Genomic DNA, 26,160 nt, shown 5'->3' on the forward strand with positions numbered 1-26,160 from the left:
AGCGTTTCGCGAGCGGCCAATTCTCGAAATTCAACCGACGACCCTTCAGCCGTCGTTTCCGCCCGCGTTCCAACGGAACGGCCGCGATAATCGCTACATATATCGCCATTGTTCGCGAAACACGCGCTCTTTATTCACGCGCGCGGCCCGCGTAAACTTCCTCCGCGTCACGAATATCACGTGAATATTAATTCAGCGGCAAACACTCGCGCGAGAGCGGCTGCCATTAAAAGCGCGCGCGCGCGCGTCGGACTGTTAGATGCTCGCAAATCGCAGTTAATTCCCGCGGCCAGCTTGCGCTTTTCTCCCGTGTGCAGCGAAGCTACGTGCATCACGCAGCCAGGAGTCCACCTCGCTCGCGGGCTCGCTTACACGCCGCGAAGATACGCTGCGCGCATCTCTCGGTCGCTCTCGCTCTTTCTCCGTGAACGCACCGCCGCCTCGAAGAGAGAGAGAGAGAGAGAGAGAGACAGTGAAGAGAGAGTGAGAGAGAGAGAGAGAGAGAGAGAAGCTAGACGCAGCGGCAGAAAGAGGAGGAAGGACAGATGGGAAAAAGGAAGAAGGTTATACTCGTAATTTTACCCTCGCCTACTGTGAGGATGCATTACATATTGCGCGCATTCCCGCATTCCTAACCATGCTTGTACCTCGAATTACTCTCGGCAGCCTTGCAAGGCTGCGCCTTGCGCGTCATGCACGCGTGCGATCAACGTTTCGCGCGCGTTCTCTATCCCCCTCCCTCCCCTCTCTCTCTCTCTCTCTCTCTCTCTCTCGCTCTCTTTTCCCGTCGTTTCTCACTCCGTTACCGAGAAGGTTTTTCCGCCTTCCAGGCCACCCCCTCCCTCACCTTCCGCTTTCCGAAAGCTCGGCCGCAATCTCCGCGCGTGAGGCAGCCCATCCACTGCTTTCCAATATTCTGATAATCCTCCTCTCCCCTTCCCCGCCGCTCTCCCTGCATCCTTCTTTCTCGATGGCTGCGCATTTCTTGCCTTTTTCGCCGATTTCCCGCGGAGTTTCTCGACGATCCCCGACGATATACGGTATATACCTATATCCGCCGCTCGCTCTCGCTCGCACGTAACATGCGCGACTGAAAGCGCGCGGCTCTTCGGCGAGAAGTGAAAATAAAAATGTCCCGGGGTGGCGCGCGCGACTTCTCTCCTTCTCTCCTTCGACGAAAAAGTATCTCTCAGTTCGCGCGTCCCCAACGCGCAAGGCGAATTTCCTTTCGTCGAACTCGCGCGTGGAATCTCGTTCGATATTGACTGCGCTTCGAAGGAGAAAGAGGAGGAGGAGGAGGAGGAGGAGGAGAGGGAGGGACGACCAAAAAAGAGACTACGATCCGATTGACTTTGAACAACGTCGCGCGCGCGGGTGCGCGCGTTTATCGCTCGGCCAAAGCGCGCGCGCGATTCCTTCTCCCCAGAGAGGAGAAATTTCATTAGTCGAGGTAAACTTTCCCGCGACAGGATGCGCGCACAGGATGCCGCGACAACGCAAGCGAATGACGGCAAAAGGCGCACTGGAGGGTCGATCGGGCGGGAGGGCGAGGAGGGGGAGCGAGCGCAGTAAAAGGAGTATTGTTCCCGTGTCGCGAAGTAGTAGTTCGATTCTCATTCTCTTCTCTCTCTCTCTCTCTCTCTCTCTCTCTCTCTCTCTCTCTCTCTCTGGTAGCGACGGTGGCGCAACGACTACAATCGCAGTCCGGCTGAGTGGATAAACTGGCAACGACGGCGAATTCTCGCTCCACTCCGACGGTTAATGAAACTTTCAATTACATTACTCCGATAGAACCTTCCCCACCGCGCGCCGTCGAGAGGCGGGGGAGAGCTCTTTTGAAATTCGCGTAGCGAGACGCGTCGTTCACAGACCGTTGGACACCGCTCGCTAAAACAGCGGCGAGTGAAAGCGAGCCTCTCACAAAGGGCGGGCGGATGGACCGACGTCCTCCGTGTTCTCGTCCTTCTCTGCCCCTATACCTGTCGAGACTGTGTATTCAACGGCCTTCAGGACTCGCGGCCGAGTGAATTTATCAGAACGGGTCACGGGGCGGCTCTCTCGACGCGACGACGCGATATCCGAGAGTCCGTCGCCGTTTCCTCCATTCTTATCTCCTGCGCGTGCGAGATTTATCGGCCCTCGCACCCCATTGCTCCCGCCGCCGCGTCGTCCTGCTCGTGTCCCGACCTCGGAAAATTATACGGGAGCTCTCTCGCGGAAATCTCACGCGCGGCGGTTTGTAACATAACGCGCGCCGCCGCTGCCGCCGTCGGAAACGCTAATGCATTGCCACTAAATTTTTCAAACTTTTCAAACCGACGACCGAGATAGATAGATAGAGATAGAGAGAGAGAGAGAGAGCTCCTCTTTCTGGCCATTGCTAAGAAAATATCTGAAATTGCATCCTTCACGAGCAACGAGAGCGTCGGCCGCTCTCATAGCGAGTTAGAATTTCAAAGATAGGGTGAGAGAGAGAGAGAGAGAGAGAGAGAGAGAGAGAGAGAGAGAGAGAGAGAGAGAGAGAGAGAGAGAGAAAGATGGTAATCGTGCACTGTGCACGACGCTTGCTTTGTTGAGCAACCGCGATTATTTATATATCTTTTCCAACATCATCTGTCGGCTCTCCAAAAGAAGAAAGAGAAGCACAGGTGACTCCCAACGTCCCCTCCGTCCCCGTTGTCAGCGGTGAGCTTCCGCTGGAAAGTTTCGAGAGTATCGAAGCAAGTGAGTGCTCCCGCGGGCCCATTGTCTCCCGGGGAATACGCGCGTCACGGCACGCGATTTGCGTCCGGCTACTCGGTGCGATACATCCTGTCTATCGCCACAGGTAGTGGTTTTAGGTGTGAAGGAAAAAGAAGGGGAGAAGCAGAGCGAGCGAGCGAGCGAGCGAGAGAGAGAGAGAGAGAGAGAGAAACAGGTAACAGGTGAATGGGAGAAGGATCGCAGCGGAGCGAAGAGCGCGAACACGTCGGAGTGGAATCGGGAGAAGAGTGGTCCATTGTGACCCGACGCGGAAATAATGCCGACCGGTCCGATACGAACGACAGTTCGCGATTTCCACGGAGTCGACTGACGAGAAACGATCGGAGAAATGCCACGGAAAAACAAGCGCACGATCGAACGGTGATGTATGCGCAATTTATGTACTTGTACATCACGACGCGATCTTTCGCTTAACTTTGCTTTTGTGTGGCATATTTTTTTCCTATTTGACGGATTCCTGCGAAATATTGCATTTCCGTGCTTTCTGGAGTCGCTAATAACAAATCTAAAGACAGACTTCAAAAATTCAAAACGGCAGATGTCCAACATGTCTGTCATATAGCGATAAATTAATATAAGTCTGAATAAATGTAAATCATATACATAAAAGTTTTGCATTATTTGCGAATTTCATGTCAAATTTCGAAAATTCATTCAAGTAGTTTGTTTCTAAAAAAATGTAATGTGCGAAAAGTTCTGGAAGAAAGATATATTTTCACATTTTTCTTGGGAATTTATTAACGATTAATTAATTAAAAAAAAAAAAAAAAAAAAGAAATCTGCCTCGATCGGTTAAGAATCTGTAGCGATTTTTCAACAGTAAATTCATTTATCTCCACTGTGCGTCGGATGGCCGCGAATTGGCATTATCCCCGTCTGGATGGCGGCAGAGGCCGTCAAATCTCCGTAAAATCTTTTTAATAGGTATGATTGTCGTGTACAGATAGAGAGAAATACTGCGAGACTTTCCAATGCAAAAGCATCGAAGAATGTTAGTCGCTCTCGTTCGTCGTGCAATACGATCGCGAGATTGCGAGATGCGTCGTACGCACCGCAGCGTCCTATTTGAAGAGCCGCGAGCGGGGATAAAAGCTCCCATCAAAAGACAATTTCATAATGCTAGGCTCCCACGAGCCATCTTCCCATTACGCGATATAATTACGGGCTGTCCGCGGCTCCCAACAATTACAGCAGAACCTTACAACGCGCGCGCGCGTTTCGCGGCCTGACGAGATAATTCCGCCGGGCCACTTTCTAGTTGCGCGTCGCGGAAGATCGCTGCTACAAAGTGGCGGTTTCTCTCGCTTGAAATTCGCACTCGAGGATCGCGCATGTGTCTTCTCGCTTCCGGAAGACCGACTTCGGCTCGAGACAGGGATAAGGATTTGCGCGATTTGGTGTGGAATCCTCCCCGAGGTAGCTAGAGATTTGTCACACACAGCAGACACAAAAATATCTTTCGGCTAAAACCGTGCTCGAAGCGCGAAGCCGTGCTCGGCTCTCGGCTCTCGGCTCGTGCAGGCCGGCAGGAAGGACTCTCGCGCTTCGTGCGCGAGCGAAGGAGCGGCACAACTCGAGCACACGCAACTTTCGCGCCCGGGCAACATTTTATCGACCCGCTGTGTGTGGAAAGGAAACGTCGCTTTAATCTCTCATTAGTCTCGCGGCTAACGCGAGACGCGAGAACGCGGCACGCGCTGCTGCTCTTTATTCACGCCGCTGAATAAGTCAGATCGTCCTCCGCCCGCGCGCGGCTCTATTCACACGTCACTTTCGACGCGTAATTAATGCGGCGCGTATGTTTCGGTCGGCGGAGTATCGGCGAGTAACACGCGAGAAATTTCGCACGCGCAATACGCTTTTACGTCGTCGTTGTTATTCCGTCGCCGTCGAAGCTGCGCCACGATGCCAAGATTATTGCACGGCTCGCGATAATCTTCGCGCGTGTGGAAGAGAAGGGGGCGAATTTTTCCACGTGATAAATAAACGTGAATAAACCTACGCGACACGCGCGCGCACAGGAGCAGGAGGTAATCGCGCGCGCGCGTGCGATAAAGCACGGAGGAGGATCGAACGGCGATCGAAGTCACGTAACTTCGCACGTCGCAGGCGTGGAAAGTTGCATAAGCTTGGCGGGGGGGCTTATTATTTTGAGGCGCGTTCGCGCTTCGTTTCAGCGTTTATTTGCTCTAATAAGCATCAGAAGAGAGGGATATCACGACGAAACCTTTACATGCGCGCGAGGCAAGTAACACGCGCGTTACTCAATCCCTTCTTAGCTTGGTTCATGACGGAAATATCCGCGCACTCCAAAAGAATACTTACTTTCGGAGTAGTAATCGGAACGGAACACTGTATTTTTATATTCTTGGAGTCGCTGACTCCATATCCGAGATGGAAATTGTAAAACTCGAAATGACGGATCTCATGTGGCGGAAATTCAAAAATTCAAAAAAAATCGTTCGGTTCAATCTTCGGAATACTTCCGATTTGAATGCGGCGACCCTGAAAACATCGAAATATAGTAGTCCTGTACCGATTGTTCCGTTATAAGTATCTTTTTTTTTTCTCTTGGAATACGCGGATATGTCATCAACAAGCTTCTAGGCTGCTTTTTGCTCTCCGCCGATATTCCCGTCATGAATAGCTAAGGGCTCGGTAATACGCGACGGACATTCTCGTATTCATAACCGGACAGCGCGATTCGAACGTAGTTTCGCGGATTACACGAATCCCGAAGTGAAAATTTCATTCCTACGTGAATGTTTCTACGTGAACTAGATCGCCTCGATGATGTCACACGTCGAGCGCGTTGCGCGCTCTTGTCGTATGAATAAATGATACGTATTTTCTGATAACCGCGACATTCGCGACATTGCGCGATCGACGCTGACGACGCGGTATCGCGGATCCGTCCGCGATTCGTTTATACGTAGACCGCTGGCCACTGCTGAGAGGTGCAACCGCGATCGCAGACTCCAGAATGCGCGCGAGTTATTCGAAATATAAGCCCCCGGGAGGAGGAGGAGGGGGGGAGAGGTCTTTCTCTCTCTCTGTCTCTCGTTCCCTCCCGGCCTCCCGGATGGCTTGGCCGAGGAAACAAAGGGGCGCCAGAGAAATCGATCTGTCTGCCTTGATGGAGAGAAGTGGCGGAAAGCCAGCGAACTCGATGTAAAAGTCAGCACGCGGCTCTCTCTCTCTCTCTCTCTCTCTCTCTCTCTCTCTCTCTCTCTCTCTCTCTCTCTCTCTCAGGCAGGGTTTCTCAGTCTACGAGACGGTCTATGGACTTTGAGGATGTTGACCCCGAGACACGCGACTTCTCCCCATTTGTACACGCTAAAAATCCAAACTCGCGTCACACGTACGCGTTGCGTATCGTGCCCCGATGGGACACGACTCTCTTTTCAGCAGCAGCAAGCAGGCAGGCAGGCAGGCAGGCAGGTAGACGTGTGTCACTAGAGAGCGTCGTCTGTACTAGACTACGATTTTCGTTGACACACGTCGAGCCGCTCTCTCACTTTCGGCCGAGCGCGTCACCGCGATCAATATCGCGGTTTGATTATCTTGGCGAGTTCGCGAGAATACGGCTTGACGAAAATGTACGACGATAATCGTGACGTGACTCACCGTTTCCGGAGTTGTGGATAGCTTTAATGGCCTTCTTCAGCTTCGTGAGGCCATCCCTATCGAAGTCCAAGGTCTGTAACAAAGACACAAACGATAATATGTCGATGCGACCGAGTCTACATGAGTCCTGTAATAATAACGCTAATCTATCCAAGTTCCAGCCAAGAGAGCAACACACGAGCGATATCCTTCGAAAAAGAGGGGGGGGCATCGCGGGAATGTTTATTGGTCGAGCCAGCATTAGCCGTTCCCGGCGACTAGCGCGAAATGAACCGTGTGTCGATGTGAAATAAAAGAACAAAGGTGGGAAGAAGGAAAGTGCGATCGAAAGGAGGAGAAGGAAGAGAAGGATGAGAAAGCTCGGGAGGAGGAAAAAGCTCGTGATGATAGAGAGCGTCCGGACGCGCCGGGAATTCGTTCGGATCGCGGATTAACCGTGATGCAAAAGGCCGGGGCCGGGGTCGGGGTCGGGGGCAGGGAGGTGCCATACCGGAATATCGCAGTCTCGACTCGAGACGGCGAATACCGATAACGTTCTGATAAATCAACTCGTCGTGAGAAACGCGCTCGCGCACGCGGTGTTTGACAAAAATACTTGAAAGTAATCAATTCGATATCGATGCAATAAATTGGAAATATAAATTTTACGCAACATTTAACAAACATGCAGAAACGATCTAACGAACGTTCTAGAATAATATAAAATAATAAACAACGAATTTAAATTAAATTAATAAATTATATTATAAATAATAAGTAATCTTAAATTGAAATAACCAATCTCACATTGACATTAATCCCTTCCGCCTGAAAGGCCGCCTTCGGATGAAATTATTCGCTGCGAACAGCGGATCTCTCTGCTTTTTCGTGCTAATATCCAATAACGATAAAATATTTAACTGCATTTGTGTTTGTGTTTGACATTTTTTATTTCCAAAATAAGAAACACATACACTGTATATATACCCGGGACGAGGACGATTTCAGTCACGATAGCATTAACATTGATTTCTTTTCACGATAGCTTTGAAGAGTTGACACATTTACAATGTAAATCAAACAACCTACAGTACGATTATATATCCACCATTGCTCTCTAAATACTTGACAATTGATTAATTCGCGCGCGCGCGCGCGCGCAGTGCGCAAAAATCCGTCAGAATTTCGCTGTGACTTTGCCACTCGAAACGAACGAGCACGCGCTGCGCCGTCGCGTCCTTTACGCACCGACGACTTTACGCCTCGTCGTTTTTAATTGCTATGCATCGGTGTTTCGAGTGCACGCGCGTCGACAACAGCACGACAACAACAACAACAACAACAACAACAACAACAACACGCGCTGCCCCGCAGCAGCCGGGACGATCCCGCGGGATTCCAATTAATTTTGTCCGCTCGTCGCGCGCGTGTATACGACGACGGGCGGGCGATCGAAAAAATCCAAGTGGAAGAAATAGAATACGTCGCTGGTCGGCCTTGCCGGATTCTCCCCTTCGGCATTCGGCCGGCGATGCGTTTCGCCGTCCTTGAGGCCTTCAGAGAAGGCCGCGTGCGCGCACGAGCCCGCACGAGCAAAACGACGACACACGACATCGCCGAGATCAGGATTCTCCTGCCTACATCACCACCACCACCACCACGCCTGAAACCCTTCCTCCTTCCTTCCTTCCTTCCTTCCCACACCTCCCTGCCGCCCGGAACAACACCGACGGCACCGGGAAGGCTCATATGTGCGCGCGCGTGTATGCGTGTGGTTTGTGCCTCGCGGATGTGAGGCCTGCCTCAGTGTTGTGTCGCGTGCTCACACGCAGGTAGAGGCCGGTGTAATGTCGAGAATGCGTGAGCGTAGCGAGCGAGAGAGAGAGAGAGAGAGAGTGCCTCGTGCGAGAAGCGAAGGATGCTGCTTTGACTGCTTTGACCGAGACACCGAGAGACGCCGATCACCCGCCGCTCTCGTTCGCTCGTTGCTTCGGCAAATTGTTCGGTTACGACGCATGATTCTCGCAAGCACGTGCCTCTGCCTTTCGAACCGAAGACAGCCACGTGTCTCTCTCTCTCTCTCTCTCTCTCTCTCTCTCGCCTGCCCGGCGGTAATTAGCTGCGATGCCGCGTAACCTCGTGTCCAGCTATAATTGCCGCTCGCGTTAATTAATACGCATTATGGCCACGAGTGCGCGTAAAGGTTACGTTGCTGAGGGAGGGGGAACGGGGGAGGGAGAGAGAGAGAGAGAGAGAGAGAGAATGTGGGCGGCATACACAAGGTGTCTCGGCGATCGATCGGCTTCGTAAGGTACCACCGACGCACGGCTTGCGTGTGTTCTACCGGAGAGAGCATTCCCGAAAGCTAACTCATGTTGTGTGTCATAACGGTATAATTGTGCAATCTTCTTTTTGGGTGAACCGAGAGTTGACCGGAGGTTCTATTCTGGACGTTAAATAGGCCGATCTGTCTGATTCTCCAGTTGCTGACGCAACGGTAGAACGTAGGACTACCAGATTTATAATTTGGGAAGGATGACTGGGAATTTTCATAAGCAAAAGGAAAAAAAAGAAAAAAAAAACAAAAGATCGTCGGGTGGGATGAGTTTTTCCGAACAATCAATTTTCAACTGCTCAAATATTATACATTTCATACATATATTTTATATGTATTGATAAAAATGTTACTAGATAATGACTATAGCATTATCACTATGACATAAATAGCGTCCTTGACAGGGCGTACAAATTTTGATTCGAAAAGAGAGCAAAATCCTTCCCGAACCTGGCGGCGGCCGTAGTTATACACGGTAGTTATACACGGTAATTATACACGGTAATTATACACGGGTGGGTCTCGTGTGAGAAAAATGAAAAGTTGGGGTCGGAAAGATTACATCTAACGTTCGCTACGAGTCGAGAATAAGGCTTATTAACGAGTCGTTAATAAGAATTCTATTCCTCGCTCCGCTCTCTGTCTCCCGGATCGACGAAACGAGCGGTGGAAAACATGGCGACGTTCATTACCGTTATTATCGTCATTAGAATACGATTATGTCGTTACGCGTGTGCGTCGTACAACAGGCAGCCGTGCAAAATAATGCATTAACGCGCGATCGCACGCATTGAATCGCGGCAATTAATTTATATAACGATGTCACACAATGCTAATAAAACCGCCGTTACGTAACGCCGCCGCACCGCTGCGACATTAATTTGTCACAGTTATTCCGCATTATTTATGAGCAATCCGAGGCGAAAGCGCACACCCGCGTGTGTCGATAAACTCAATGAAGCCGCGCGCGCACGCGAGTGTGTTGCTCGCAATAGCGCTGAAATTACGACGGCATTGTGTTTCTATTCCCATTTTATTCCAACTGCCCGATAAAATCGAACAAACAGCATCGCGCCTATCTAATCTCGCGCCTCTCGCGAGCAGCATCAAAGAGGCTCGCGAATTTCCCCGCTGACTCGCTGACAAAAGACTTTGCCCGTTAAAAAAGGATCTGCGTGACAGGTCACACTCCTTTCTTTCTCCCGGTGGGACTTTTGTCCAATTCCGCGTTTCGTCCACTCTTGAGATTTATCGTGCGCGGGAGAGAATTTGCGCGCCGAATTTTCTATCACGTCCCTATCGGCTCGTCGTCGTCGTCGTCGTCGTCGTTCTCCTCCGTCCGAGCTTCCGCGGGGGCGGGGGGGGGGAGACAGAGAAACTATCGTCCTTCGTTGCGCAACGCGCGATATGTAACAATATGTAAACACATATTGCGCGCCTCTGCGCGAGCTTCAGCTAAAGTCCCAACTTTGAAGCTTCGCCTCGAAGTTGCGCCGTATTTTTCACGCCTCGCACCCCTCTCCTCCCGCCCCGTTCGCGGCGAGGGTGCAACAGTGATGAGTGTTTTCCCCTCCTGGCGGCCCATCTGAAAACACTTCCTTTCCGGAGGAAGTAACACCCTGTGTATGTAGGCCAGCGGCGGCGGCTCTCTCACGTTGGACGATAAAAGCGCGCGGGCGCGCTTTGCTGCGGCCTCTCACAAAGCCTCGCGCGCAATTAATGGCATCGGCTTTTCCCATCGTGTCGCGCGTGCCCTCGTGCATGAACACGTGCTCCCTCCCCCTACTCTAGCAGGCTCTTGCTAAATGTTTGCCCGTTACTCCGCTGTGTGGAAGCTTCTTGTGTCTCGTCGCAAAGACGCGATGCGGAAGTGTCGTGTGCGCGTAATGAAATTTGCACCTACTTCTTGCCTCTCCTCGGACATGCGACACTCTCTCGTCGCGGCTCGGCGCGACGCGGCGCGACGCGACGGTCTTCGTTCCTCGTGCCGGCGATTGCGGTCTCAGCAATCTTATGCACGATTTTGCCCTTCACCGATCGCCTCCACCCGTCGTAACTCGAATTGGCCAGCGGATTGATCGCCCACGAAGCTGCCTGTGTATGGCTGCTTTTTGCACGGCTCTCGCGCGATTAAACGTGACGTTCGGGTGGGCAGGGTCGTGTCCATCGGCCATATGCGATTACGTGACTGCTCAAAATCAACAAGGACCCCGCCCCGCCTACGTCGTGTGCATATATGTATATATGTGTGCGCTTAATGCGTCGCAAAAAATCACGCGAATGACGGATGTCGCAGTATAGCAAGACGAAGACGACGAAGGCTGGGATTCCCCCCGCCGCTGCGTCAGACCTTCGTCAAGACTTTTTCAGCATCTTTTTTGCATCGGAATATTTGTGGTAATTGTATGGAAAAGGTAGGTAGGTTCCACCTCTCTTTGATTTTTTTTTATCCTAATGTATAAATCTTACGTGGCATTTAACAAATATGCAGAAATAATCTAACAAGCTTGAAAAAAAGATAACAATAAAAAAATCCTTCAATACATTTCACCGTAATGGAGATGCCGCTAAAATAAAAATTCTGATAAAGAACCAACATGATATTTGTGTGTACCGTAATGCGACACTGCACTCATGAAACATTTTCCTACATTTACCTACCTACATTGTTTATGTTTATATATGTTTCAAAAATAATATTTCTATTCTAATCTAACTTAATTCGCTGCAATGTAGTTGCTCCATCATCTCTCAACATCTGAAACATTTACGCCAGGAAGAATTACGAAAACCGCGCGTTTCTTGCGATTATATACTTCAACAATAAGAGAGATTCTGATACTTTAAAGTAATATATATATATATATATTGGAAACTACATACGACTTCCAAAACAATTACCCAGAGATCCACTATTTACAGCGTATAAAAAAAAATACCAAAAGTGGAATCCTTTCTCTATATAATTACATTTGTCACCGTCACATCTCAACTGTTACTAAAATAAAAAGTGAACAAAGGTTTGACAGTTTGTCATGTCTGCCGTCACCTAGACGGATGGTGTGAATCGTCACTTGGGTCACAAAAACGTCGGTGACAACGACGATAACTCGTGTCGTTCGCGAGCCGCTAAGTAAAACCCCCCCCCCCGTACGACCTGAAACGACGATTCCCGCGGCGGTTTTCTCGCTCGCGAGCTACGTGTTACGTGCGCTCGTCGCCGATCGCCGGTGGAATGCAGCTCTATGCAGCCTGCCTGGCACAATAGCTCGCGAGAACGTCGCGCGTCCGCGAATTCCAACTCGCTCGCGGACGAGCGCTCTCGTGCGCGTGCGCGTGCGCGTGCGCATGCGCGCGCGCACTCGTACCGTCGAGCGCGGTTGGGCAGCTTGGCGGCTTCCACAATTTCTCGAATCCGCGCGCCAATGTAAAAGAGCGCAGATCGAAGTTGACATTTTGGATTTTGGGCAATCCTAACCGCGAGTTTCCTCGTGAATAAAAAATCGCTCGATTCGCGTTACTGAATGGAGGTCGGGCGAAAATCGCCTCGGTGAATGTGACATCTCCCCTGTCGAACGAACATATCTGTCTGAAAGAAACTCTCGGCTGTGTTAAGAGCGGCTCGCGGCGGGATAATTGAGAGCGATAGGCGGAGGAGAGGAAACTCTTTTCCGTGTGTGCCGGTCTCGAGAAACGGCGCTCCTCGATGGCGGTGTCGATGGAAAAGAAACGTGTCAAATTTCAACTCACGCGCGAACTTTGCACCTTGCCGATGGAAAAAGCGCTGACGGACGACGGACGGCGGCGAGGTGCAACACGAGGTTTCCTCTTGTCAGACTTGCGGACTTTCCTCGCGGAGGAACGATGCGTGACGTGACGTGACGTGTCGGGCGGGGCGGGCGGATCGGTTCAGTTTCGAAGGGGCGATGTTTCATCGCTTGGAAAACTTACGAGACGACGTTTCCTCCCTCGCCTCGTAATTGTGCACACGCCTCGCGTGGCATACGCCGCCATGCGGCTTTATTCCTGGAGCCACCATGCATCGGACAGTGCTTTCGGATTTTTACAGCTTATTAGACGGCGAACGTCGGCGGTGGATTTTCCAGTCGCCTACTCAAAAGAATTCGCTCGCGCGGCTCCGCCGCGGAAACAAAATCGCCGTCCGGTGTCAAAGCGCGCGCGCGCGCGCGTTCATGTTTCCGCTCTGCTGGACAGTCAATCTGTCGGCCAGGCGCGGCGGGGCCGTTCTCGAAGAAAAGCGACATGGGGGACAGCGGAAGATTGTACCGGGAATCAAAACTCAGAACGCAAAACCTAAGACAAAGGATCCGCTTACACGCGAGGATTCAAAATACACGTAAAGACACGTTGAATCGTCCCGAGTAGTGTGCATATTGGTAGAAATATTTTAAATTATCGAATATACAGGATATTAAAAAACAAAAAATGAGTTTGAAACTTTAGGGGCATAGTACTCACAAAATGGAGGACGAGAGATCTGACAGGCATGGCATCGAAAAATTAATTCCGGTGCGTACACACGCTTCACCGCATCTTTGCACCGTAGTAGAATTGCAAACTCTTTCAAGAATTCCCGGCATTGTTCCAACTATTTGACAGGCATTTTGTATTCTCTGATGTAGCTCGCCCAACAGATGGATCGGACGAGGTGGAGATCAGTCTCATCAGTTAAAAAACCGCGATTGGGAGAGAATAATATTCCGTCGAAAGATAATATAAATCAGACAATATTTACACGTGACGTGAAAGGAACGTCCCTCGTTTGGCGGGGGGGGGGGGCGGCGGCGGGTAAATAATGCAGATAGGATCGATTGCGGAATCGAGAAGGATGCCCCTGTTTAATGAAACATGCATGTCGGAAAGGCACGCGTGGAATTTGCTATAATAATCGTAATGCGAATAATTCGGCGGTGGCGTTTTAAGTAACGATGTGAACGGGAGGAACGCGAGATTTTAATCTCGACCGCAACCGTCGGCGATAAGCGCTCGCCCATATGCTCTGTGCAAATAGATTTGCCTTTCCTGTGAGATAAAAAAGAATCTGTCGCGGATAAAACACATGTATATCTCGTAGTTAAGTCGACTGGCCCTGCCATTCGTACCAGCTAGCGCGAATCGCGATGGAGCTGTTGGGCTCCAGAGGAGAGGTTGTGTTATTTACACAGTAGTGGAGACCCTCGTTAAATCAGAGACACACACACACAGAAAGAGAGAGAGAGAGAGAGGGGGGGAGGAGTTCAATACTTTCCAGAAGTACGAAAAATAAATAACGCACGAGCGATGGAAGAGCGGCATATATCGGCGGCGCTGATCTCCCGGCGCTTGGCGAGTATCTTGCGCGAACAAAACATCACGCGAGTCGCGTGCACACACACTCGTCGAACAGCCGAGTTACGAGTCGCTCAAAGCGTGTTTTAGCTCGAGAGAAAACGCTGCATCGCACACAAGTGTTCTTACGAATAATACTCATTGGCTTTCATGGCCGAGAGTCGCTTAGTTCACTTTATCGCAGATCTATGCAGATTACATCGATTTCATGCCGAGCCGAATCGCGGTCTCCAGACGCCGTCGTAGCGCATATCCTCGGGCGTAAACGTCGGGCTGGACCATTTCAGTTCAGCATTTAATTTAACATGCAATTACGCGATGGGTTCCCGAATCGATTCCGAGCGGCCGAGAGTGGCTGAATCGCGCGCGTGAATTAACGCCGCCGCTGCGCTGCCTTATTGCTCGACATATTCGATTCGCCGATTATCGATTAGCGGCGCACATTCGTTCGTTTCGTCGATGGCCAAGGGCCAAGGGCCTAGCATGCTGCGTTGCCCTGTGGCTAAGGGTTGCTAGATTTGTAAGTTGGTAAGGAAGAAGAACGATCGAAAATTTTGATGAGGAAAAAAAAAAAAGAAAAGCTCGCCGGGTGAAATACGTCTGTCGTCTTTCCGCGTGTCAATTTTCAACTGCGTTATACATTACACATTTCATACATATATGTGACATGAAAATTTCGGCTAGAACGAAGAATAATAATAATCCTTCCCAAAAGAGGGCATCTGGCAAAACCCTATTTGTGGCTGAATCGCGGCGAAACGAAGGAGAGAGTCTCGCAACGATCGAGCGCGCGATCCTTCGCTGCGGTCGTTATCGGTCGCCTTCGCCGTCGGCCGTCGGCCGGCGGTTGCGACCTGACGATAAGCCTGGAGATAATACCGCCGATGTAACAATAGCACGGCGGCTCCTTTGGCCGCGGTTTGCGCGTGTTCTCTCTCGCTTCTCCTCTTCTTCTTCTTTCTCTCCCTTCTGCTTCCTTTTTCTTTCGCCGTAGCCAACGACTCTGCGAAAAAGTGGACTCCGACGGACTCTTGGATGCGGGTTAACGGTTAACAGCAAGAGACAACCGCTCGCGAAGAACGCGCTCTCTTTGCGGCCGAATTGCGTGCGTGAGCACTTTGTACGGTTCGAAGGACGATCGAAGCAAAGGACTGAAAGAATTACGCGTGAGAAACGCTTTGTCGCAGCTGGTCTCTCTCTCTCTCTCTCTCTCTCTCTCTCTCTCTCTCTCTCTCTCTCTCTCTCTCTGTCGCAGCGGCCGCGCACATCGGTCGAAACTGCTGCGCGAAATCGAGCCTCTTTGCCGCTCATATAGCGGAGAATCTCAAGTTCCCCGCTGGTAGAGACAAACGTCGAATTGGCACGCACATGTGTCTTCCGGAAGTGTCGGAAGAAAGACGACGTATCTGCCGCCTAGCGAGCTGTCTGCTTTGGCAGGCCGCTGCTTGCTGTCTGGGTCTGTCCGGGACGCGCCGGTTCTGGCGACGATACGACGCGAACGTGAGAGAGAGAGAGAGAGAGAGAGAGAGAGAGAGAGAGAGAGATGTAACATCGATTTCCTATAAACCTATATAATAACGCTGGCGCCGTTGGCGGAGAAAGGGCGTTACCCCTGGCGCGCCTTCTCTCTCGCGCACGCGGCCTCCCTCGTGCTCCTGCCGTTCGTCCCCCCCATCCCGACGGAAGAGACCGCGACGACGAACAGATGAAAACGCGAGATGCGAAACGCCACGCTGACCCACTAACTGAAATCCCGAAAATATTCGAGGTCCCCGCTTTTTGCAGCGGGGATTTTCGATTCTTCGAACGTCACCTCTCTCGTCGTCGATCTATCGATCCGACGCGGCGGAGAGGAGGGGATGCATCGCTGAGAAAAGACTGAATTTCATCGGCTATGGGAGGACGCGCGCGCTTCCTCGTTGTATCGTCGAGACACGGCGCGTACGCACACAATGAGAGCCGAAATTAGATTGCGCTTCTCTGGAGCAGCCACGACGAGAGCGCGCTCGTTTCACCCGCTGCCGTGATCCGCGCGAGACTTCCTCTTTGTTTTCTCGCCCATCGCGAACGATAGTCTTCGCGTCCGTGTTACGCATGGACATCTTCGACCACGCGAGGATGCTCTTCGTGCCTGCGACGAGAATGAAATTTCCCTCTCGCGCGGGAGTGTGGGTGAGAAACGTCTCTCTCTCTCTCTCTCCCTCTCCCTCTCTCTCTCTCTCTCTCTCTCTCTTCCTCTCTCTTTCCCTCTCTCTCTTTCTCTTCGTTTTTTCGCCTTGTTTCCTCGTTTGCAGCGGAAAATATATGCGTTCTCATTTATCGCGCCCGAGATCTTGCGACGCTTCTTATTAGCCTCTTTCTTCGAAGTGATCCAATATCGCAGAATGCCTTACCTAACACAGCTCTCTCACTGGAGAACGATACATACATCTGCGTATTGCTGCGTATTAATGTAACATCGCGACGACAGAAGACATGTGCAGCCCAACAGAAAAAACAAATCACGAGTCCCCGAAACGTACATAACGTACGCCATGATTTAGCTCGGTCGCTAAAAATAAGCGGAGAAGTAGGTGGCCTGGAATCTGGAATAGATTGTGCATATCTCCGCGCGATAGAGCGGAGGATCAACAGGGACCGGCGCGAGTTGTCACCAGCTCACAACGAGCAGTGTACGTGATATCTTTTTAATTTAATTTCATTGTATCGCGCGCATTATATAACAATCCGCAACAATAATAATCATCATTCAGAATAATTTTCACAATTAACAACAATTCGACGATATCATGTTCGACGATATACCGATCTCCAATTATCTACCAATTGTCATAAACATTCTTACGATAACTACTATTATCAAAACAACAACATTGGCGAACATTGCGTTGCGATAATAATAATTGTAATGTTATGACAATATAATAACGACGATGTGCAGAAAGTTTAAAAAAGGGTTCAAGATTTCAAGGGCCCATAGTAAATGGGCGGTAAAATGGTGGAAAACACAAGTCTTAATAAACACGAAAAATTAATTTCGTAAAATCAATATTGACCGATTAATGGAGTTGTGAACAATTATTTGTTTTAATTGAAGCGAGTGATCTATTCTCTTCTGGTGCTTACAAAGATTTTCTACATGTCCTTCTCCTATTTTTACACACGTATCTTCGTACCATAGAATTGCGAGCTCTCAGAAATTCTTGGCCCTGTTTCAACTATTTGACAGGCATTTTGTATCCTCTGATGTAATTCATCTATGTCATTCACATCAGAGTCATCATGACGCTCTTAAGAAATCCCCGTGAAAAATGTCCGGGGGATTTAAATCAGGAGAGCGGAGGGGGGAGCCACTGATCCACCTCGTCCAATTCATCTTTCACCAAAGAACCTGCTTAAATGTTAGACGAATTAGAATCAGAGAATACAAAGTGCCTACCAAATAGTTGGAACAAAGCCGGGAATTTTTGAAAGAGTTTGCTACTTTGCGGTGCAGAGATGCGGTGCGAAGAAATATAGGAGGAGGACAGAAAATCTTCCGTAAACTTTGTATGCAGCAGAAGCCAGTAGTAAATCGACTGCTTCAATTATGATAAAAGATCGTTCATAATTCCGACAATATTAATTTCTCGACCCATGTAGACTATTGGAACTTTTTTTCTCCATCATGTTGAACACTCTACCTGCCCTGTAAAATCACAAGCCCTTCTTTCGAAACATTCTATATAATCATGATAGTAATAATAATAATAATATCGTTACGGTGATAACAATGTTCGACGATGTGATATTTTCAGCAATACCACAAGTTAAAAGGTATCGCGATTAGGCACGTCAATCGCGCGCGCGGTTGTTTCTCGCACTTTGTTTCGAATCAAAGGACTAGTAGCGCGCGACGACTCGACGGAAATTCCGCGCGCCGGTGTGCTGAATTGCGAGTTACCACGTGCAAGTTAAGCACGAGCGAGAGTGCTCGTTACATTCCGACGTAAATGGCTAAACACAGGCTGAAGAAAGCGTAGCGAGTGAAATTATCATTTCAGAAATCGACGCGCGCGCGCGCGCGCGGGGACAAGGTCAATCACCTGGCTGACACGCCGATTGACACGCGAGCGAGATGCAACTGAACGTTGGGGAAACGTCGTCGTGGGATGTGTCTACGAGTACAAGCGAAGCGCACGAGAGCAAATGCAGCTGATGTGCATCCGCGTTCTATATTTAACCGTGCAATTTCGTGCAAGTTCGATTGCGCTATCAAAGCGTGCGGAAGCGAGCGAGCGCACGGACAGGTGCAGACGGCCGAAGGAGCCGCCGCCGCCGCCGCCGCCGCCGCGCCGCGAGAGATCACGGAGAGAGAACGAAAGGAATTCTCGGGCTCGCGGCCTTGACAGGCTCGTATCGTCGACGTATCGTTTACGCGTCGCGATTTGCAAGCGTTTATGCGCTGCGTGTGCGTGCGAAATCGCCCGCCGTCTACCTCTCTCTCTCTCTCTCTTTTTTCCCCTCTCACCTCTCTCTCTTTCTCTTTTCCCCTCTCATATCTCTCTCTCTCTCTCTCTCTCTCTCTCTCTCTCTCTCTCTCTCTCTCTCTCTCTCTCTCTCTGTGTGTGTGTGTAAGCGCACGCTCGCAAATGCAATCTCGCGTCTCGCGAAACGCCGCGCGCCGGTCAGGGAAGGTTTCGCAAAAGCTCGTAAAAAAGCGTGCGCTGGCGGTAATTAGTGGTAATAACTACTACACACGTAGGTAGGACGATGGCGTAAGAACGATTGTGAGAGACGAGGGAGCGGGGTAAATGTCGATAATTAAGAAGTCGGCCGCTTTCGCCGCGAACGACGCCCGCGGTCTGCGATTTGCATGTAATTGCATCCAAATGAGATGCCCGCGCTCGACATCGGGCGCGAGACGCGCCGCGTTGTTTTATTTGGTTCACCGTCCAGCCTCTCTCGTCGCAATCGCGTCCTTCCGGGAAAATGTTCCGCGTGACGACGTCTAATCAATCTCTCTCTCTCTCTCTCTCTCTCTCTCTCTCTCTCTCTCTTCGGCCCCCTCGCTCTCTCCATTTTTTTATCTCCAACTTCTCACCGGACAACATCGCGATACGAGGTCGTGGTTTCTAAACGCACGCATCTCACTTCGGAATTCGCGCTCGGAACCGCTCGGCGCGTTACGAGATGCAGCAGAGTGAAAGTAGCCGAGAGAGAGAGAGAGAGAGAGAGAGAGAGAGAGAGAAAGGGAGACTTTTCCTTGTTGTCGTCGTCGTCGTGGTAAAGCAGCGATTAGTTTCTGCCACTGACCACAGAAGAGCCGAGAGCATCGCGTCTTCGGGAAGGAATCGAAAAGCACAAGCAAAAAGCCGCGCCGCACGTCGATGAGCGAGCGGAATGCTCGCTGCGATCAGATCCACGGCGTAATTACGTTCCGCCGCCGTTGTTGGATAAACAATGGATTTGTGCTTCCGACGCATTAGACAGATCAAAACAGATCGCGTCGCGGTCAAGCCGCTCTCTCGCATTGACCGAGATCGATTATATCGCCAACGCGGCTCCAGCCGTTTGTCAAACAACGGTCTCGCTCGCTCTCTCCCTCCCTCTTGGCAAACGTGAAATGTCGCGTCCTTAGGTTAGGTTAACGCTCGCTCGATAATCAAATGCATGCTGCGAGATAACAGATTCCTCGCAGGCTCTAGCCTCCGAGCGTCCCCCGGTCGACTATCTCTTACATCATCTCGCGTTAATAGAATGTGCTCACTGGCCACGCAGCCGATCGTCGCGTGTTTTCGTCCTTGTCATCGAGGAAAAAGAAAACGCCACACGATTGCGCTGCGCTGCGCGTTGAAGGTGCACGAGAAAACGCGAATTCTGCGCGCAATCGACGAATCGGCGGATAATTTTGCGCTCGAAGCACGCGACAGACACGTGGGGTTTGTTCCTTCTCGAAGAACTTTTCAACCAGAGTGCAATAAATTGGAATGAGACAGACATATTTTCTCTCGCTCTAACTTACCGCTTGCTAATTCAGAAGTTTCTCGAAAAAGAAGTGACCTTTTATTCGCGAGCCTTTTCGGGGACGAAGGTAGAGGGCTGGCTGGCGAGGGGTGCGAGCACGAGAAATCCCCCTCTCCCGTTCGATCGTGATTTTCAGGTCAGCAATCACGGTCTCTTTGCGGCACGCCGGAAAGGAACGTTCTCGCGCGGAATCGAAAATGAGCTTCTGACGCGCGACAGGAGTCGTTGCTCTCTCTCTCTCTCTCTCTCTCTCTCTCTCTCTCTCTCTCCCTCTCTCTCTCTTTCGGTGGAGAATATCGCAACGTCGATCTCCCGCACGCACGGTGATTCGACTTCACGTTCATTAACAAACGCGTCATTTGCGCGGAGAGAGTCTCTCGTCAGCCAGAGGACATCAACGTGTGTGTGTGTGTGTGTGTGTGTGTCACCGTCGTACTCTTGACCCTGACTGTCTTCCCCGAGTCACCCACTTCCCGATTTAGCGCTTGTACTTACGACACCAGTCTCCGTACGAAATCCGAGCGTCTCTACTATTTCGGAACCCGTCGCGGTCTATTCTCGTCGCCGATGAAAGAACGAGAGAGAGAGAGAGAGAGAGAAAGAGCGCAGGGGGCGACTGAAATAAAATACGGCCGCGGATCGACCTTCTTTATCGAGAGAGCGCGGCGCACAGCTGTCACCATGCCGTCGCTGTTGTGTCACACAGAGTGAATCTCGCCGTGTTGCGAGATTGCGCACACCTCACACGTGTGTATTCGTCAACATGTCCATAAGGAAGTCGCCGCGAGGAAGGAATTCTCCCGTCGGAAGACGGAATCGAAGGGAACAAGCCGGAACCGCACGCGAGCCTCGCTCGCCATCGGCGGAATTTTCTCCTCGTGAAAATTCCCCGGATCGTTAAGAAGACGGCAACTGCGGCCTGCATCTTCTCCCTTTCCCCGTTCCCTTCGTCACCCCATCCGCCGCTGCCGCTGCCGCCGCCGCCGCCGCCCCTCCTTTCCTGTTCCTGCGAGAGAACGACGAGTGACCCGGAAATTCCCGCACGCTAACAAAGTGGATATTGGATATGCTTCTCTCCGCATAGAGTGGGGGAGAGAGGGGGGAGAGAGAGAGAGAGAGGAGGAGGAGGAGAAGGGGAAGAAAAAATCAAAGGCGAATTTCTCTCGCGCTTGTCTCGATCGTCGAGAAATGTTTCATCCCGGCGATCGTTTTCATCGTACACTACATCGTAGAAAGATTCAGACACTCGCGGCGACTCATCCCTCACGACACAGGTAGGCATAGGTAGATTTCCACGTGAAATGCATAGGTGGGCTAACGCGTGTCACGGGTTGTCACCGGGAGGAAGGCGTGTACGCGTTCTGCCAAAAAAAAGGCTGCTGGCGCGAGGCGCTCGCGAGGAGGCGATCGGCAGGACGTCGCGCGAGCGCGCGCGCGCGCTCGCGTATCAGCTCAGCCGCGCGAAGCGGCAAAATAATACACCAGTGCCCTACAAAAGGGTCGAAGCGACGGCGTTCGTGACGAGCGACAAACGCCGTCGCGGGGGGCAGGCGACGGCGTTACGCACGGAATTCTCGATTCTTATTGCGGCCGCGTATCGGCTCCATCGACGTCACCCACCATTTTTATCAAACGTCCTTCGGCGTTGCCTCCGCACCTTCGCACGACGTGCGTCGTGACGATGAGCGTTTGGCTGCGCAATATCGAGATCAACGGATCCCCGTGAGATCCCTTCAAGACCGCCGAGCACGGTCGAGCGGAGCGGCATTATAACGCATGACTCGCCTCAATAATTAACGCAATCCGAGCTAACGTTTGCATCGCGTTGCACTAATGATGCCGCCGCCGCCGCCGCCGCCGCCGCCGGCCGTCGACACAAGTGTTGGTGTGGCCGGTCGCGGTCTCTCCCGGGAAGGAAATCGGATTTCGCGGCACGTGCGGCGGATAATAAAAGCATCGTCGCCCCGGCTAGGTGTGTGCGCGGCGCGGCAAGGAAGGTGCCGCCGCGATTCCGTCCGTCGCGTGCGCGATGTGGCGAGGAAACAAATTCAATTGAAGCCAAAGTCGATGGGATCCGGACGACTCTCGAGCGCATCCAGTCTTCACGGCGCATGTCAACGAATCGGCGGCGCTCGGAATCTTTTTAAAGGTTAAGCCTGTCGCGTCGGCGGACTTTAATTATTAAATGTTTACCAGGGACGCACACACACACACACACACACACACACACACACACACGTCGCACGTCGAATTACGATTATTGTATGCCATCGCGTATGTCATCGCACTCACCTCCTCCAGGGACGTGATGGTCTGCCTGCACTGTGGCATCCGCGAGACGAAGGTGGACGTGGTGGGCGAGTTGTAGTCCTCCCTCGTCTCCTCGACGAACTCGCTCACAGCGATTAGGCCTGGCATCTTTCCTCTCTCTCTTTCTTCCTTTCCGCTTGTCAGTTGCTTCGTCTCTCGCCCCCACCCCACCCCCCACCCCCCCGGGCGCCCAGCTGCAAGCGAGGTTGTCCCTTCGGCAGATCTCTCGTCCTCCCCCTCCGCCTCCTCCTCGCGCCACGGCTCCCCCTCGCTTCGTCTTCGTCTTCGTCGTCGTCGTCGTCGTCGTCGTTCTCGACGTTATCGTCGTCGTCCTCCTCCTCGGTGACCGCGATCGCGCGCGCACTTTTCACTCTCCGCAGCACCGTTCACCTCACCCGCCGTCCCTCACCATGAATTCCGCGCGATACACCCCGGTCACCTTTTCCGCCTCTCCAATCCAGCGCACTGTTTCCCGTGACGCACGGTATAAACGTCGTCGTCCCGGTGCGACGAGTGACAGGGAACGAAAGACGGAGAGAGAAAGAAAGAAAGAAAAGGAGAGAGAGAAAGAGACACAAGCGGCGGAGAGCGTATACGTATATATAGGAGAGAGACTAAGGATGACAGAGAGAGAGAGAGAGAGAGAGAGAGAGAGAGAGAGAGCGCCAAGTGACGTAGAACGAGAAAGAACGAGACAGAGACGGCTGTTTCGAGTGTGTCCGGCCACCTCCTTCTTGGCGTTCTAGCGCGTAGAGATTGGGAGAAAAAAAGACAGAGGGGCGGAAGAAGAGCGAGAGGCACTCGCCTGGCGCGGGATTATTTTCGCGACATGGTCACAGCGAGCCACCGTCAACAGCCACGAGACGCATAACACGAGCGTTGATGAATCGCTCTCCTCGGCCACCCACAACAAGCGCGGGTCACCACGCATACGTGCATGCGCGAATGCACATCGCCGCGCCGTGCGGCAGCAGAGACCGACGCACACGCGTGTTCTCTCACACACACACACACACACACACACGCCGCGCACACGGGGACTCGGGAGAGAGAGAGACACGCGAGCGAGCGTGCGCGCGCGCGCGCGCGTACGCAATTTTGTCCGCGAAACGCTCCTTCCTCTCAATCTCGAAGCGTACACCTAACACACGCACCAATCGTTTGTTTGACTCCTCGAGCTCGGTCGGTGTCGAGGACTACCGAGACGCTCGCGACTGCGGCCCAAGTTCCACTGAGGCGGCGCTGCCGACACCGCGCTCGCGCGGCCACCGGCTCTCCGCTCGTCATAGAACACGGCACAATTAGAGGTAGATCTCTCGCGCGACTCGCGCGACACTAGCGACTCTCGATAATCGACGGGGTAACGAGACGGGAAAGATTTCAATATTCGAACATTTGTACAAACGTTTCGTACGATGACGCGATTCCGTCTGAGAGATGTCGAGGATAATTGAAAATTGTCATGACTGCTGGATATAAGCTGATTATAATCGGGTCGATTACCTTTGGCCGTTTCATTCAATTCGCTGGGCCTCGTGTTTCCGACGCTATACTATATATACAATGGACGCTGGACACTGACGACGAGTGTCGAATGACGCCGCTTTTAATCGCACTCGCGTTGGCTAATTGACTGATACGTTAAAACAATCACACTGCACTTGATTCGACCCTCCTGACACTCGTCCACTATACGCGTTCTATTACCTTTCAGAAAGATACAAAACACACCGAACGATCACGAGAGCCAGGCTCGATCGTTGTAAAACGAACTGAACCGAGCCGCACTTTCGAGTTTGACAATCGCAATTGCTACAATGGCGGCAATTCAAATTCCTTATATTATTCATTTGGCATCCGAAGATAATTTCTCGTATACATTATAATTTCTGACATCTCGTGAAATCAAACCTTTTTTTCCCTCAGTTACTCTATCTGTATTTTTTTCGTGATCGTTCTTTTCTACTCAATTTCATGGCCTATTCGAGTGAATTGATTCTAACCCAGGTCCTTGGGTTGAATACGCACAAGCTTCGTGATGGGCTAATAGAGTTTTTGTGACGTCATTACTTGACCGTGGACGAGTTAAAATCTACTCGCTCGAATGTACAATATATATATATATATATATATACAAAAGACAACAAATATTAATATTTCTTGCTTCTTTAATCTGTCTCGTTAATAAGTCCTAATTTAAATTGTTTTCTATTCTAGAGTATCTTATGTGTATTATTTGATTTCACGTTTCACCAAAAATTGCTGACTAAAATACGATTACAATAATAAAGGTAAATATAACCTAATCTAACAAACAGCTTCACCAAAGTGCAAGTTTTTAAACTTTATTAAACATAGAAATTAAATGACAATGGTCTCCTGAAGTTTAAGCTGTTTTTTGCTCTTTGCTTTAACTTGTGCCGCAATACGATCCAAGTCCCTCCGTCCTTGGCTAGTCAGTTTACGGCCACCAAGAGGTGCCTTCTCGATGAGTTTCAACTGTTCCAGACTTTGCAGCGCCTTACGTGCAACACCACCTGCCGATCGGCAGAAATGGCTCGGATGGGTGCCATTACGCTTGCGTCCACCAAAAATTTTGGTTACAGCACCAACCCCAATCGGGCTACGGAAATAAATATGACGCACCAGGGCTGCGCAACGAATATAATACCAATCTGGATCATACGGAGCAAGCTCCTTAAAACGGGCTGTTTTTACAATATCCACCCATTCTGGCACACGCATCTTGCCGGTTCTGGAATTTTTGACAGTAAAATAATAATAATGTAGAATTATGGGATATACCTTCAAACAATAAATTACATATTTACATATTTTTAAATCATGGTAAAGTATAAGATGAAATCATATAAAATATTACAATACACAGATAATATCGAGCAAGTCATTCAATATCACTAAGTTATATCAAGTAACAGAGATAACAAAAAATTAATAACTAAAATGAATATAATAATTGAGTATATAACTTAAGTATCTTAATATATATAATAATCACAAATATAAAATACATATATATATATATATACATAATATTCTGTATTCGAGATATTATATGTTAGTGCGGTGTGTACGTGTATGTACATGGTATATTGAAAGTATATAGTACAATGTGTGATGGCAATTTAAGGTTAGGTTCGGATGTTGCATTCGAAAGTTTTTTTTACTTACTTTTTAAGGAAGGCAGCAAAGGCCTTCACGAACTTGTGCTGATCTACATCTTTCAAGGTCACAGACGGCATCTGGATAAAATATAGAATTTTTAATTCGGTAAAATAACCAACACGCGTGAAACAACAAATGTACACATGCCACATGGGTGATGCATGAAGCAGCGTAACTCCTCAAATTTCTCAACGCAATTTCTCATAACCAATAAAAATTGTGGATGCCATTACATTAGTACGTACATTTTTAAATATATCCGCGTTACGTGTTCACTTGAATGGTTAAATTACTCTTTGTAAAATCGTCTATGCAACAAACACCGAGTACGCTCATAAGCGGAAAGACTAAATCCAAGATGGCGAGTGGACGAGAAGGTTAAGTTTGGCATGTAACATGGACAGGAAGTATCCATAAACTACACTCTAACCAAGATGCGTCGAGATCGAATGTTTCTACGTGATATAAATGTACTACAACCGTACACGATCTAGAAAAAGTGATCGATTTTGGCTTAAAACTCCTGCTGGTCTCTCGCTCTTAATTAATAACATCAGAGAAATCAGAAGCGAGAAAACACATGCTCAAAATTTTTGCTTGCTGTT

The 26,160-nt window shown here is 50.3% G+C and overlaps 2 protein-coding genes across 5 annotated transcripts in view; both read right to left on the reverse strand.

The window, feature by feature from the left end:
* The window catches only part of Asap (ArfGAP domain of ASAP), a 35,881-nt gene extending 12,903 nt beyond the window's left edge, over positions 1 to 22,978 (reverse strand). For 2 of the 4 annotated variants that reach the window (XM_025298546.1, XM_025298544.1), the window contains exons 1-2: positions 22,352 to 22,977; positions 6,391 to 6,463 (exon numbers count right to left, since the gene is read on the reverse strand). In XM_025298546.1, the coding sequence (XP_025154331.1) occupies positions 6,391 to 6,463; positions 22,352 to 22,477 (199 nt within the window). In that variant the 5' untranslated portion in view covers positions 22,478 to 22,977. Of the gene's footprint in view, positions 1 to 6,390; positions 6,464 to 22,351 lie in introns of all 4 variants that reach the window. The other 2 variants (XM_025298545.1, XM_011150635.3) reach the window with 2 other exon arrangements.
* Positions 22,979 to 24,697: 1,719 nt separating this feature from the next.
* LOC105188922 (Ribosomal protein S19a) lies at positions 24,698 to 25,981 on the reverse strand. The gene is made up of 3 exons (XM_011150633.3): positions 25,801 to 25,981; positions 25,562 to 25,632; positions 24,698 to 25,124 (listed from the first exon to the last, which is right to left on the reverse strand). Exons 2-3 carry the CDS (start codon positions 25,630 to 25,632, stop codon positions 24,731 to 24,733), a joined length of 465 nt encoding a protein of 154 aa, XP_011148935.1. The 5' UTR covers positions 25,801 to 25,981; the 3' UTR covers positions 24,698 to 24,730.
* Between the last annotated feature and the right edge of the window lie 179 nt (positions 25,982 to 26,160).

This window comes from Harpegnathos saltator, unplaced genomic scaffold (assembly GCF_003227715.2).
Source record: "Harpegnathos saltator strain DR-91 unplaced genomic scaffold, Hsal_v8.6 scaffold224, whole genome shotgun sequence".
Lineage (NCBI taxonomy): Eukaryota > Metazoa > Arthropoda > Insecta > Hymenoptera > Formicidae > Harpegnathos > Harpegnathos saltator.